The sequence below is a fragment of the Lonchura striata genome, chromosome 24 (assembly GCF_046129695.1).
Source record: "Lonchura striata isolate bLonStr1 chromosome 24, bLonStr1.mat, whole genome shotgun sequence".
NCBI lineage: Eukaryota > Metazoa > Chordata > Aves > Passeriformes > Estrildidae > Lonchura > Lonchura striata.
Window position 1 is genome coordinate 3,042,340 of NC_134626.1, and position 15,134 is coordinate 3,057,473.

The 15,134-nt window shown below is 41.7% G+C and overlaps 1 protein-coding gene across 1 annotated transcript in view; it reads left to right on the forward strand.

The window, feature by feature from the left end:
• The window catches only part of PLCH2 (phospholipase C eta 2), a 75,852-nt gene that overhangs the window by 1,934 nt on the left and 58,784 nt on the right, over positions 1-15,134 (forward strand). Inside the window, exon 2 of the mRNA XM_077788133.1 lies at positions 6,672-7,158. Coding sequence (XP_077644259.1) covers positions 7,047-7,158 — 112 coding nt within the window. The 5' untranslated portion in view covers positions 6,672-7,046. The remainder of the gene's footprint in view (positions 1-6,671; positions 7,159-15,134) is intronic.

Sequence of the window (15,134 nt, forward strand, 5' to 3'; positions counted from 1 at the left end):
AGTTTCAAAACAACACAATCTCACTTTGGTTTTGAAATAAATGATACAGAGCCCTTGGATTGTAAATATAGCTCAAAGGGGACAACATACTTGTGAATATCACTGGAATTTGTTCTTGATAATTTGTCCAGAGCTGAAAAAATTACTGTATAAATTAATATAACTGGGTTAGAGGATAAGGCTGAAGAGATTTTTCAGCAAAGATAGCCTTGCAGTTACTAAGGATTGTTTGAATTTACTGCAATACAATTTTCATGCACTAGATATCTCAGTTCTGCATTAGTTATCTTTAAAATGACCCATTTCTTCCCACAATAAGCTTAAATTGATCTGATCTTAATGTTGAAATAGATTTTTCAGTGTTATGCCTGAATCTTCTTTCTCTTCCACTGTCTTGACCTCGTTTGTGAGTTCACCTCTGCTTCCACTGTTACCTCTGGCCTCGCTGGATGATGGCAAACCTTGTGTCCATCCCTTGTGACAATTCCTGGTGGCAGCTGTGACATGACTGACCGTGCTTCCAGGCTCAGCTGGCAGAGAAGGAAATCCCTGCATGACATGAGCCAAGCCCTTTTCCAAGGGGACAGCTATCCATGGCCACTGTGTGCAGCTCCTCAGCCCAGTGTTTGCTGCAAGTCACTGGAATTCTGGTCTCCACATTACTGCTTAGGGCACAGACTCTAAATCTGTAGGGAATTTCCAAACTTTTTATTCATTGTTTCATCTGTCTTCATTTTGTGGGGGTGGAGCAGTTCCCCTCAGCACACGTAGGTGCACAGCAGAGTCATTGGATAGGTACCTGCACACTGCAGGCTGTGACAAACCTTTACACATGCTGAGACAAAGTTCTCAGCTTCCTTCCTCTTTGCTATCTGGCAGACTGCACATGAGACTGTGCAGTCCTGAGAGAAATGTTGGGTGCAGACATCAAGACAAGCATAACCTGAGTGAGGATTTCAGATCCATTTGCATCACAAATACAGCATGAAACTTGAGAGGCTGATTTTGGTGTACCTGGTTCTGATCTTGGCCCACATTTTTTATTGTTCATCACAGCCTCACTTGTTTCCAATTAATTAGGGAATGGCTCCTGTAGAATCTTCTGACATCTTAATAGTTGTCAGGGAGCTCTGGATTGCCTCAGACATGACAAGGGAGATCAAGTGGGAAGGAGAGGGATCTTTCCATGTTAACATTCCTGGGAGAGATTGAAAATGCTGCACAAGCTCTGTAGTTCCCATTCCCTGAGGAGTTTGCCAAGGGCCGTTATGTAGAAACTTGCAACAGCAATTTTTGTGTCCAGTCTGGTGTGTTCAGAGGATGTCTCCTCTGAGCTCTCCTTGCAGGATTAGTTACTGTGAGATAACTTAAAAGAAGCTCCTCCCTGCCTCTTCTCCCTTTCAATATAATATATCTTGTTATTCCAGATTTCCTACTGCCCTTAGTTGCTGGAATGGATTCTCTGGAAGTTTTCTCTGCCCTTAGCTGAAAACATGTAATTTGTGTTTTATTTAATAATAATAATAAAAAACAAACACAAAAAAACCCAACAACAACAAAAAACAACTAAGGAATGGAGCCTGAGGAAACAATGGCAGCTGCAATTGAGGTGCCTGGAAGAAGTTCTATAGCCTGCAGAGGAGAACCTCAAAAACACAATTTTGGGATGAGTTATAATGGCATTACTCAGTGGGATTGCTGCAAGGACTACGTGAAATATTTTCTGTTTAAACAATTTAACAGGGTTTTGCCTCCTACAGTATAAAGTGACCTATCCCACTTCTTCCCCTCCTGTGAGTTTAGACTGAGATGAGATTATTGAAGTAATGTTATTTATTGACTAACCAAGTACTAAAGTCCATGATACGGTGGGGAACAAAGCAGAGCTGTACTTTGATATTTATTGGATCAGGCCCTAAAGACTTGCTGCCTTGTAATTCCCATGTGTGTACGTCACTGCCCTGTGATTGACAAAATGAGGATGGATTGAGTGGCTCCCAGACCCATTCCTGCTAATAGAGAAGGAGATTCATAATTTAAGAAATTGGTTTGGATATTTGGCAAAAAAACCCAAAAACCAAAAAAACCCCAAACAAACAAACAAAAAAACAAAAAAACACAAGCAAAAAACCCCCACCAAAACAAAACAAAACAAAAAAATCCCCAAAACTGCAGTGTCGTCTTGAAGTTGCCAAGCACATGCATGTTTTTCTTGTTTGTGGAAAGTCTTAGTTTCTGTCTGCCTGTGCTTGGGCTCTTGTGTTTGGCCCTACCAGGCATCCCCAGGAAAAAGCTGATGTTTGCCACTTACTTGTGAAAGGTGACAAGTTACCACCTTTTCTCTAATTCCCCCAGCATAAATTAATATAAATCTTTAATATCCAAGAGATTCATCAGTGCAGCAATAAGCTGCTGTACAGAATTAAAGCAGTTTGATTAAAGACATTATTCTTAAAATAAATTCCTGCTCATTTACATGACATTGAAGAAAAAATGTTTAAAAAAATCAGACTTCCAAGAGTGACCAAGGCTTCCAGCACAATTGACAGCATGAACATTATTGGAATTATAGATCTGATTACAAGTGGCATTGGAGGCCATAGTCTTATCTTTCCTCAGTATGACTCACAAATTCCCAAGGGTAGCAGAGCTTTTTCCAGCAGTCCTCACTTTCTGTCTGTCTCCTAACAAAATCTTCCTCATTTCTTCTCTGAGGCTTTTTGTTTTTTGTGGTCTAGAGTATGAAACTTTTATTTTCAAAGTTCTTTTGAGCCAAGCTATTGGATGAGATTTAGAACTTTGCTTAATTAGTTCCTTTTCCTCCTAATAGAAATTGCCAGTTCTCCCTTGCTAATACAAAATGCAAATTTTCTTCAGAAGCAAGAGGCTGCTGTGTTTCCATTGTCACTTCAGACAGGTCTGGGAACTGGCTGGTGACAAGGAACGATGGTGAAACTGAGAGGGGTTTTGGCAATTCAGGAAAAATAGGGCAGGCGATTGCAAACAAAACTATCCGTATAGACAAAAAATGTTACAAAATTCACATTTTGTTTCATAAAGTGAATGCTAAAGTCGTATGACATGGTTCATACAAACCTGAAATAAATAATTGGGGTTTAATAATCAGTCTGCTTACTTGCATAAGGAATATTCAGTTACATCATTCAACAAAAATGCAGGGCTCCAGCTCAGGCTGTAAGGGGCGGGTGAGGAAAAGCTGACAAATGTTGAGTGTTCCTTTTGAGCGGGATGTTCTGGGTGAAGGTGAACACACCAGCCCGCCAGGAAGGTATCCTGACGTCCTCTTGTGCCTTTTCTTCACTTTCCCCTTGTAGCCGAGCTCTTTGCCACGGGGCTCTGTCGCACGCCCGTGCAGTGAGTGTGCCCGGTCCTTGGGAAGAAGAATGCGGGCTCCCGCCCTAAGGTGCGGGCTCAGCCTTGTTCAGGGCGCCGGGGCAGCCTCCACCGGCGTGCCTGGGCGTGCGGGTTATCTCCGTGCAATTCCTGCTCAATGGAGCTGCATTCCTTCAACCGAGCAGCGTGTCACAGGCACCCACACTGCAGCTTCAAGCAAATCCCAGCGCTCACATTTAAATTCTTTAAAGTAGTCTTTTTTTTTTTTTTTTTTTTTCCTCCCATTTGACGGCACTTTGATCTTTTATCCATTGATCTGCTTCCTGATCAAACTATGGTTTTGTGTGTTTCATCCAAGGTATCAGTGCATCTGTCCTGGGAGGATATCAGAGCTTGTCTGAGTTCTGTGGATGCCGCACAAAACCTCCCTGAACAAAAAGCAGGTCTTGTGAGGTTAAGCTTTAAATACTACAGTGATATAAAAATGGCTAGAGAATTGTTAATGGTGTACACAGCTTTTATTGTCTGTAAGTGATACAGATCCTGCCTCTAGGGTTTGAAGTCCTTTTCTCCAAGGAAATACAGGACGTCACACAATAATCTTAGGTAGGGCTCCTAGCCTGAGCAGACAGTTTAAATCTTGTTCATGTGGTCTGAACAGATACAGTTGCTCTCTTTTGGCTGTTTGATGTCTTCTGCCAATGAGCAGAGCTGTTCCCAGAGCCACCGTGGTTCCTGCTGTAACAGAGGTGAGGTATTTCCAGACAGTGCAACTGATATTTTTCATCATCCAACCTTTACAGCAAATTTTCCAGGAAAGCAAACTGAGCTTCTTTCACTTACTTTAATAGGAAATCTGGCCCCTGAATGTTGTTCTGAGATACCAATCTGTATTTTTAGGGATTCGTTGTGTACTTTTCCATTGGCTGCGTAGGATTAGTGGGGATTGCTTTGGGAAGAGGGGCTTGGCTTTTATTTTTTACTAACACAGGTATGCTGAAGAGAGGGAGGGGAGGAAGGGAACTCTGAGGACCTGTAGGAAGCTGCAAAAGGTGGAACTGAGTGCAGGAAGAACAACTTTTGCACAGAAAGTGAAGACATTCAGAGATCAGCTGCCTCAAAGTAGCTTCACTTTCAGACCATAGCAAAGCATAAAGAACATGAATTTGACATAACTCAAGACAATAAAATATTTAACAAGCTACATCAATATATAATCTGCTTTCACTGGAATGATGCTGCTCTGGCACCAGCAGGAACACCCGTGCCCATTCAGTCTTCCTCACCCTCATGGACATGTTCTTTGGTGTCTAATTAGTCACACTGATTGAACTTCCTACAAAGGAAATGGCCTTTCAAATAAGCCCTGAAGCAAAGAGGTGAGAGAGTCAGCAAAGTGACTACCCACCACTTCAGCTTTCTGCAAAGGAAATGGGCTGGTCTTGTCTTGATGTTAAAACAATTTCATCTGTCCTGTGAGCCTATGATCCCTGGATTAATCCCAGGGTTAGACATTCTGTGCATAGGTACCAGAAATGGCACTTTGTGGCTCGTGGCTATAAAATTGTGGTCAGGAGTTGCCTGGATGACCAAAGCAGATGATAACTGAGGCAGTGCCTGTCATCTGCAGAAGTACCTGCCCAGAGCTTGCAACTGAGCAGCTCCAGAAATGCTGTTGGGTGCAGTTTTGGCTTTTTCACTGGACAAGTTGATTTAAATCCTTCTAACACCTACTTTGAGTTCCATTCTAAATACAACAAGTCAGCTCTGTATATGTAAGTGTATTTTTGATACTGATTCAAGGATTAACCTAAAGGAAAATAAATACTTTTTTTTTTTTTTTTGTATGCACAAAATAAATACATGAAATGTATTAAATGAATACATGGAAATGTATGAACTGATTTTGCTCATTCTGAAGCAGAATGCTAGCTCTGTATTTTTTCACCTAATTATGTATATGTCAGGGAATAATGAAGGGATACAATTACAGGGACAGGTGACAACATGTACAAGAATGAGTGTATGGGGGGCACAGGATGGTAATCTATTATCTTCCTCCCTTCTCAATCCAGTCAGCTTTTGAAATATGCCCTAAATTTATAATTTAGGTTTTGATTGCTCCAGCTGTGCTCTATAGCAAAGACATTCTTTGTCAAATGAATGTCACTCTCTGAGATGTCCATAACCATTGCAGAGCCACAGGATATCCTGTGAGATATTTCCCATTTAAATGTGGAAACAAATGATTGTAATGATACTGATTTTTTACAGGATAATTATTGCCAAGCACTGCTGTCCCTTAGATGAAGTTGCCATGCATTTGGCTCCTCATAAGGGTGTTACTTCACCGACTGATGCTCCCTCTGAACAGAGGAGTTTTTAACAGCTTCAGAATGAAGAAGGTGGGGCTTGGTGAAAAGATAATGGCAGGGAGGAAGTGACTTCCCAAAGAAGCTGAATGAGGGACCAAAGACAAGGAGAGAGGTACAGCTTCAAACACGCAGATGCTCTAGCAGGGCATTCTCTTACTCATTTTTTACTATGAATGTCTCAAACCCCCTCCTCCATTTCTAATCACTGTAATTAATAGTGAGCTTTGTTGCCCTCTCTCTTTAAAATAATGTCAAACTGGATCTGTGCTTTCACAACAAAACATGTTAGGGCAATGTTTCAGAGCTCAGCTTGTAATTACAAACTGAAGGAGACTCCCAGAGATTCAAACAGTTACCAGCTCTAGGTAGGATCCCAGGTTTCTGTCTGTGTGATTGCTGTTTTGGAGGGAGCTTTCTTTGACCTTCTTTCTCTGAGGAAGGTATCCATTGAAAGTTTTGGAAAGGTGAGTCTTCTGTATCCAGTGGGCAGAAGATGGGTAAGAAAAGGGAAAGGAAATGCCAGACAATGACGGAGATACAGGATGGAGACAGCTGACAACAGGTAAGACGAGCAAAGAGCTTCAAGGGTTAGAGATGGAAGTGAATGAGGGAGCCATGATCAGGCAGTCCTCTGGGAATGTACCCAATGCATTCCCTTGTTGTGCAGAATGACTGAGTTAAGTGTATATGTACATACTACATCTCTGTGTGTTTGTGTGTATAAAATAATTAACCCCAGCATGAGTACTTTGGCTTCTGGAGAAGTTGCTGCTGGCAATACTGGAACTTTCTCTGTCTGTGGAGAATCCTGGGGTGAGGGAAGGAAGAGTTGGTGCCTTCTGTTTGCTGAGGTCAGTCCATTGTACGTCACCTAAGTATGTTCCTTAGTAAATATCTCACAGTTAAAGTAACTTCCACTGTTTAAAAAAATGTCTTCTCCAGGGTAGCCACATGCAAGAAACACTGGGAAGATACATGGAATGTTTGTAACTCCTGTTCTCCTGGGAAGGGCCCTGACATCCATCCTGTTAAGCCTGAGCTCCGTGGTTTTTTCTCCACACTGATACTGCAAATCCTGTTGTTCAATGAGCGGAATATGTGTCAAAAGAATTAAACCAGGACAGTCTCCTGAATGTGGAATTCCAGAGAAGGCACTCACTGGCACTTCCAAAGCAAGCAAAGCAGCAACATCCTGAAATTGTTGCTTTTCCTTGGATATTTTCATTGCTTGACTGAAACTTTCTGCAGATATCTGTGCTGAAGTGCTTTATTTGACTTGGAGCAAGCACTGCTGCTAGGCTGGTCTGAAAGCTTGAGATGGCTCTGACTTCTCCAAAATCTGTAGCAGGGGATTTGACACAAAAAGAAGAATCCATTCTCCATGAGGGAAACTGCTGCCATTTCCTCTCTGCAAACATCGTCTCAGTAGGTGAGTGGAATCCCTTCATCTCATAGTTTGGTATTGAAAATGCACTTTTCTTCTTCTTTAAATTTACTTTTATTGTATTGATATTTCATATGGGACAGCTAGTTCTCCTTAAATTTGAGGGAACTGTGCTTGTCTATTCCTCAGTCCCTTTTTTCTGTGTAGTTTGTATCGAGACTAGAGTTTTGGTAAAATGCATTAAAAAATCCCCAAAACAACCACTGCCTTGTACACTGAGGATAACTTTGAATCAATCTTTCTTCTGTTCTTACTTGTGCAGTCTGTGAGATTACAACTGTGTGAAATCAAAATTGGACCTCCATGTGCAGAATTTGTAAAACTTGTAAAAAATTTAGATGAGTATCCTGGGATGAGACTGTCAAGAGATTGCAACTTTTTTCCTTGGTTCTTTCCAGTGCTTCTGGAAAATGTTTCTTGAAGTTGATGAGACTGGGATTTATAGTGCCTCAGGTTGTGGCTCTGTGCCATGGAGTTGTCTGAACTGAGCTGGGAGATGCAGAGCTCAAAGAATAACTATTGTTGGCTGTTGCTCTTTTTTCAGTGTTGACAGCTCGGGCAGGGGAAAATGAGCTCCTCTCTTAGGAAGCTCTGGAGATTACAGATGTGATTGTGCACATCAAGTGTGGACTGGAGATTGGGTAGGAGGGAGGGAATTGTGTAACTGATGTCTGTGGCAGATGAATTTGTGCTATAGGAGACATCTGAGGGAGGAGGGCCTGGGTTTTTTGCATTTAAAATAAATAATGAAAAGATTATTTAGCTTAATATTTAAATCAAAATTTCATTTATTCAGCACAGGACTCATTTGCTTGAAATGCATTTAATTTACTGCCTACAGTCATGAAGTAGACAGCATTGAAAGTTTTGGCTGGATTTTCACAGGACCTAATTTTGTAATTTTGGTTAAATATCCAGCAATTGTGAGATCAATTTTGCTTTCTTTTGGCTTACAATTTGTGCTGATAAGTATATTTTTTACTAGCTGAATATATTTATATAGTAGATGTACTAAAAATAGCCTGTCAATGAAATAATTAATCTATGATTGATTGTCATTGTCCTAGTTCTTATCTTTCTTACATATTTACTGATGTTAATTTTCCTAGTAGAGCCATCAAGCCATTATCATAGTCTCAGTGTGCTTCTTGAATTGATTTGCAAGGAGTTTGAAAAAGTAAAGTGCAGAAATTCAGATGTGAAATGGGTGTATTGCATCATTTGTGTGTTCTGGCACCACAGCAGTGAGGTGATCTATTCCAGTTATTGCTATTTTATCACACAAGCTGACTGTTAGGGAACTTGTTTTTTATTTGCAGGGTGATGACTCTGGATGTGCACGACATATTCCTGTACATGAAGCTCTCTGTCAGTGTGCAAACATAGGACAAAATGCAAAGAAAAGACAGAAATAGCTGGAGGGAGAGAAAGTCTGCATTGTGCCTGGGCAGCACTTCCAGCATTCCAGTGCAAGTGGGTCTGGACCGAAACAAAAGCTGCTCTGGGCTCAGGAATCCTCTGCAGGCTGGTTCAGAACACCCACTTGAGCCTGGCCTTGACTCCCTCATTAACTCTTTCCATGGCTCTGCTGAAATGCAGCTCTGATCTGGTTTTGCCTCTGTGATAGAGACTGAGCCACCTGCACAGATGTGACAGGGACAGTGCTGAGCTGCTGCCTGGAGCAGCCTGTGCCCTCAGAAAGAACATTTCAGCTTTGTCAGGCCCAGGCTGCCAGATGCAATGCTTCTCTTTTCATGTTTGCGTGAATTTGTCTGCCAGACTTAGGAGAGGATAGAGCTGGAGTTAAACCACTGGTTGCAATAACTCCATGAAGTTAATTAAATGCCCCTCAATGATCCTTTAGCCCCACAGTATCACAGTTACCCACAGTCTCCTTCTGTGCTTACTCATCTTCAGTGGCTTGGAACTCGTGCAGCTTTCTGATGTTTCATCAACTGAGACACTTTTCAAAACCTGTTGCTTTTTTGCAGTAAATCTCCACTTTTCTGTGTAGGCTGTGCATGGATGAGGAAGCAGATTGGTATGGAAAAAGGAAATCTGAGTGGAATGTAATTAACTTTTACATAATTTGGTTATATATAATGCCATTAGTCCTTATTACAGCAGCATTGGGAGAGTCCAAAATCAAGGAGGGATATGGAAAATTCAGTAATCCTCTATTTTCCAAATATGCTCTGGCAAGTCTAGACTCACTTTTCCCTTGTAATCTGATGAAAGAGAGTTGTGCACAGACATGCAAAATCCTGTTTGCTGATATATGTGGTACATCAGATTAGCCTGGAGAAGCACTTGAGCTGGCCTTCAGCTGGGGCTCCAACATCTGCCTGGCTCTGAGCAGCTGCTGTCATAGCAGGGCTCGGGCTGGGACATCTCCTGGGGTCCCTTCCAACCCAACCACTCTGTGGCACAAGCTGAGCTGAAGAACAGGCAGGCAGGTGACATTTTGTGAATTGGCACCAGCTGTCTGACAGGAACTTCAATTAGAGTTAGATTTCTGTGAAACTGTCCAGTTTCACTGGTTTTTCAGCTAAAAAGAAAATGTGACCTGATTCTGCAGTTCTGCTTGTTCTGCATGTACAAGGGAGTGAGGGAAGGATGGGGCCAGGTTTGGGTTTGGGATTTGTTGGTGCAGTTTGAATCCAATCTGAACAGACACACTGTTATCCCTATAATGATTGAGCTCAAACATGTCATTCTCCTCAGTTTGGTATGACACAGACAGTGGTGCTACACAATTGTGGCACCAGATCCTGAAGGTTTTGCACAGTGTCAGCTGAGAGTTATGTTTTCAACACCTTTTTTCCTTCCTGAATGGAGGACAAGGCTGTAGTGTAATGAGCACTGAGAGCTGCTGCTTGTCCTCCCTTTTGCTGCAGAGGCAGAAATGCACAAGTGAGGTTTGCAGAATGCACAATTGCTTCCTTTGTTGGCAATGTCAGCTTATACTAATTTATGTTAATGAGTCCACAGACAGTTGTAATGAAGATATAAACCTAAGGACACAATACTGGACTGCTCAGCAGATCCAGATTCTAGTTCTGATTCTGTTACTGCCTTCTTGTTTGCCTCTATTTGTAACTTCATTTCATCCTTATGTTGTCTCTTATTCTGATTATAAATGGAAATTGCTATTCCTGCGCAACAGACACTTCTCAGTCATATTTAGGTCTTTTTTACATGTTCTGAAATAAAAAAAATAATAATAATGTCCAACCTCAGCAATTCAGAACTGAAATAACTCTGGTAGGGTTGAGTGACAATAGTGTATGCTGGTATCAGCTGCTTGGGAACTATTCTGCAACATGCAATCTGTAGAGCACAAAGTCTGAACCTGGAGGTTTTTAATCTTGGGTGGTGGTGGCCTGGAGTAGATCTGAGGACTGATAGAACAGTGAAACCGAATCAATTTTCAATCTGTGATAAAGGCTGGTTTTGGACATCCAAGCTCATGCAGAATTCTTTAATACTGTTCAAGTCTTAGAAAAGGAAAATTGTTTGAAAGCATTCAGTCTTTGAGAATTTTTATATCACATTAAGAGATGACAAAATTATAAGAAATTGTCCCTTTCTGTGAAGCAGAGTGCATTGTAAAGGACGAGGAAGTGTCTTGAGGTCACTGCAGGCAGAGGTAACCTTGGCTGGGGCTCAGCACCCAAGGGAGCTCTCAGCTCTGTCCCTTCATTCACACTCCACAAATCCATCTCCTGCACCTGATGGAGAGCAGGGATTTGGGAATCATGTGTGGCACATGGAGGATGTCTGGCTCCTTGCTGGCAGCAAAGGGCTGAGCAGGAGGCTCAGGGTCCAGAATGGACCATTGGAGCCCAGGACCTTGAACTTCATTATAACTGTGCTTAATATCTTGTCTTTCAGCTAATGTGACTCAGATTCCTTTTTCCTACCTTTGAGGAATGTAGATTTGTTTCCTCAATTATTTTAGTTTCAATCAAGTAACCATTTCAAGCCTTGCCATTTAGTCCATATGGATTCAACAGGTAATAAAAATCTCTAAGGCTTTCTAGATTAACAACTTTTTTTTTTTTACTTTTTTTTTTCTTCTTTTTTTTTTTTTTTTTTTAGTTAGGATTTTTTGTTTGGCTGTGTTTTTGGTGAAGTGCATTGTAATGTAATTTTTGGAGGCTCTGTGCCAAGATGCCTAAAGGTGTTTAGTCTCCTAACTCCTATTCAGGCTCAGACATTCCTGCTGCAATCTCTTGGAAGGCAGGAGCCTAAATACCAATTAATTGACACCTGCTATGGAGCAGGGAGGAATCTTCCTTGTCTCCAGCTCACACAGCCTCTGCCCTTGGTAGTGATTTTGCTTTAGAATCAGGAAATACTAATAACCACCTGTCTTTGTCTCAGTTTGTTGGAATAAAGGTTGTAAGTCTGCCACGAAAAGCAGTGGGCACCACAAAGGTGCTTCTGTCAGAGCTGTGCTTTGCTGGTCCTTCTCTGTGGTCTGCAGGAATATTGCAGTTTGGCCTCACCTTTCTTTGCTCTGTGCTTGTGAATCATGAGGCTGTAATAAAAAGGGGAGCGTTACCTGGATACTTAATTTATGTAGCAGCTCTGCTTTTCCTGTAAAAGTTAACTGGGGAAAACGAGATAAAAGGCACTGACTGAACTCTGTTGCAGAATCAGTGTTTTTGCTTTTTTTCTTTTTTTTTTTTCCTGGATTAGAAACCGAATCACCTGAATGTTACCATCTGTTTCTTCTTTCTTCTCCTCTGCCCCCTCAAGTGTTCCTAGCGTATCTGATGTATCTGCTTCTGCCTGTAAGGATTTCGGGCGCGTGTAGAGGGAAAAGGGACAAATCCAGAGGAACACGCAGCGCCGTGTGCGCCCATCCCCGGCTCAGGACGTCGCTCGCACCGCGGGCTGCATCGCGGTTGCCATCTGCTGGGTGAACGGTGCTCCGGTCCCACAGCCTCCGTCCTGCCAGAACCCAGCGCCCGCACCTTTCGGCTGCCTCGGAACCGGCTGAGTGCCGCTGCTCCTGGAGCTTTTCACCTGGCACCCCTTGAGGTTATTAACCAGGGTAACCACTGCTCGTGACCGCTGCTCCTTGCAAGGCAGAATAGAAGTTATTGATAGGTGTACCTGGTACACCTGGTTACCCTGGTTTGATCCTAATAACAGTGAATTAGTTATGAATCATGCTCAGTCAGATGGTTAGAATAAGTGCAGCATGTTTAGAGGTAGTAAACCGACTTCTGGATTGACTGAACCAGTGCTGGAGTAATTAAAAACTAGGTCTTTATAATGCTGCGAGAGGAAAAATATGTTCCTTTCACTCATTCATCTGAGTGCTCAGGCTGTGTGTTGTCAGAGATGGGAGGGGTGGAAATCCAATATTGTTTAACAAAGTGCAATGATATTGGCATTATCTGTGGGAAGTTCTGGAGATGCTGCCATTAGCTGTGAATCAGCCTGTCAGTCAGAGCTCTGAGGCTTTGTAAACAAGAGCTGAGGCTCTCCTTCTTACACTTTCTCACAAGCAGATTATTTGTATCTGCTGATAGTTCTGGTAAAATTAATCCCCCTGAAAGCCACCGAATGCAGGTACAGCCAAGTGACTACTAGCCTGTGTGTCTTACAGCATGATTGGCTTTGGTTTGCATTTGGAGTTTGGCAAATTGTGCTTTAAAATTGTGACTGTGATACTGTGAACCTCCCTGGTTTTTGGTATTACTCACATCCCCAAACATTCCAATGCCCTTCATCTCCAACCAGTTTTCTATTTATCTTCACATCAGAATCTTATCTGTCAGTTTGATCTGAGGTTAAATGCTTCATCAGAGAGTGGAATGCTTTGTTTCTTGAGAGAATAAATAACTCCAGTTGTCTTCTGGAGCAAACCATAGTGGTTTTCTACTGTTATCAAACTATGAGGAACCACTTGATGTGTGGCTGATGCCATCTCCCAGGCAAATCCAGGATCCTTCAGCTTCATTGCTGGCTCTATTAGAGAAGAAATGAGAATATTCTTGAACTCATGATCTCAGAAGTACAAACCATGAGTTAAACCTGTGTAGCCACTGTGAAGAGAGGCTGTTCTATTATGGCCCTTTTATGCTGAAAATGCTCTGCACACAATAAAAGAGCTGTGAATAGTTTAGAGTGAGTGAGATTATTTCTGACAATATCAGGACCACTGATATTTCCCTGAAGTAATAATCTTTTTCCCTGCTGAAATGCTGATGTTCCAGGCAATTGGCTCACCGAAGAAGACAAAAGATTTTAAACCTGTTTAGAGAGTATTCTAATCCCCTTAACTGGTGTCTCTCTTACTGAACTGAAAAGGGGGATGTTGATTCCCAGTAGGCTAGCAGAATTTGTTATTGGATCTAAGGAAGAAAAAGCTTGAGATTTGTGTCACAGTGAATGAACTGTGTGTTGATATAGGCAGGTACTTAGAATGTGTGGGAACATCTAAAAGTGAAAGTCAGAGGAAAGTCATTCCAAGGAAGTGTGCTCCAGCACCAGGCAAGTCTTTGGAATAGTGGCAGATATAGGAGCTGGGTTGCTGTCAAGATAATGCTCAAAATTCAAGAAATGAAGCTTAATGGAAGTTCAAAATTCTCATTTGCTAGAATTAAATATGAAAATAGAAATACGTTAGAAGCACTAGCATTCAGATCTACGATTGCAGAACAGGTTTTGTACTCATTTACCAGCAGAAAAAAAGGAAGAGATGGACTACAAAGTGTTGTTTGAAGTAGGGGGGAAAAAAGGTTTATGCTTAATCCTGCATGCTGTTCTCTGGAGGAAAATGGTTAGTGTGGAAAATCTAGTTAATTTGACTCACTTTTCTCATAGACCTCTAAGTAAAAATTTGCATCAGAGAGGTTTTACTTGGGCAGGGATTAAAAAATTTAAACTCTCTCAAGAGATGCAAATACCTACAGAGTTTTATATATACATACATACATATATACATATATTCATATATTTATATATATGTAATAGTTCTCCCAAGAAAACACTAAACTTGGAGAAGCCTTTGCAGACCTGGCTGAATGTGGAACTGGCTATGGGTTGGTGTCATTGAACTGTGTTTGTTTTTTAGAACAGGTGATTGAGAAAGTGAAGCAAGATAATTTGTTGTTATCTAACTGAAAACTCACTGCAGAGGAATGAACAGGATTCTGTTTGTTACCTTGAAAATTTACGTGTTTGGGGGTGAAGATGATATACACAGGTGCATCCACATTTCATCCTTCTAGCAGCAGTGAATTTGGTTTCATTGCAAAGAATTCTGTTCCATTTTGGATATTCAGGGTTAGACGTGTTAAATGTTACATGTTCTTCTACCTGAAGAAGCAGCAAGCATTAGTTGGTGGAGAATAAAACCCTATTAGAGACCTCTGTAAGTTTTAGAAGCTTTAGGGAGTGGGGAACAAAGTATACTTAAAAAGTTCATAGGATTTGTGACCCTTAGTCCCTCTGGCATAATTGAACAGGGACATCTTGTGTGGTTGTAGGAAATCATGGCTGTGGTGGTGTCTGACTGGAGCTCCCAGTTAAGCAGTGGAGGAGAAATGCAGAGGAAACCTTAAAAGAAGCAACATAAGCACTTAACAGCTGTCAGAGAGAGTTCCCTGTAGAGGAGTGGACATTTCAGTGTCAGCTGACACAAGATACACCAGGAAGGAGCTGTCAGTCAGCAAAGAGTTAATTGTTCCAGCAAAAAGTAGTTTAGATAAAATCCTACCTCTCCTCTCTCCCCCTCTCCCCCGCTTCCTCGGTGTTGTGTAGTGGAAAGGAGCTTGTACATCACAAAAGTGACAGTGATTCCTCAGTGCCTGAGCTAATAAACGGGATGAAATTCAAACTGCTTTCTCTCACGGACACAGACTTGCAGAAGAGGGAGCAAGACGGAGGGAAAATGCAGAGTATTTTTACTTCCTAACATAGGAAATTGAGAAAAGCCATCT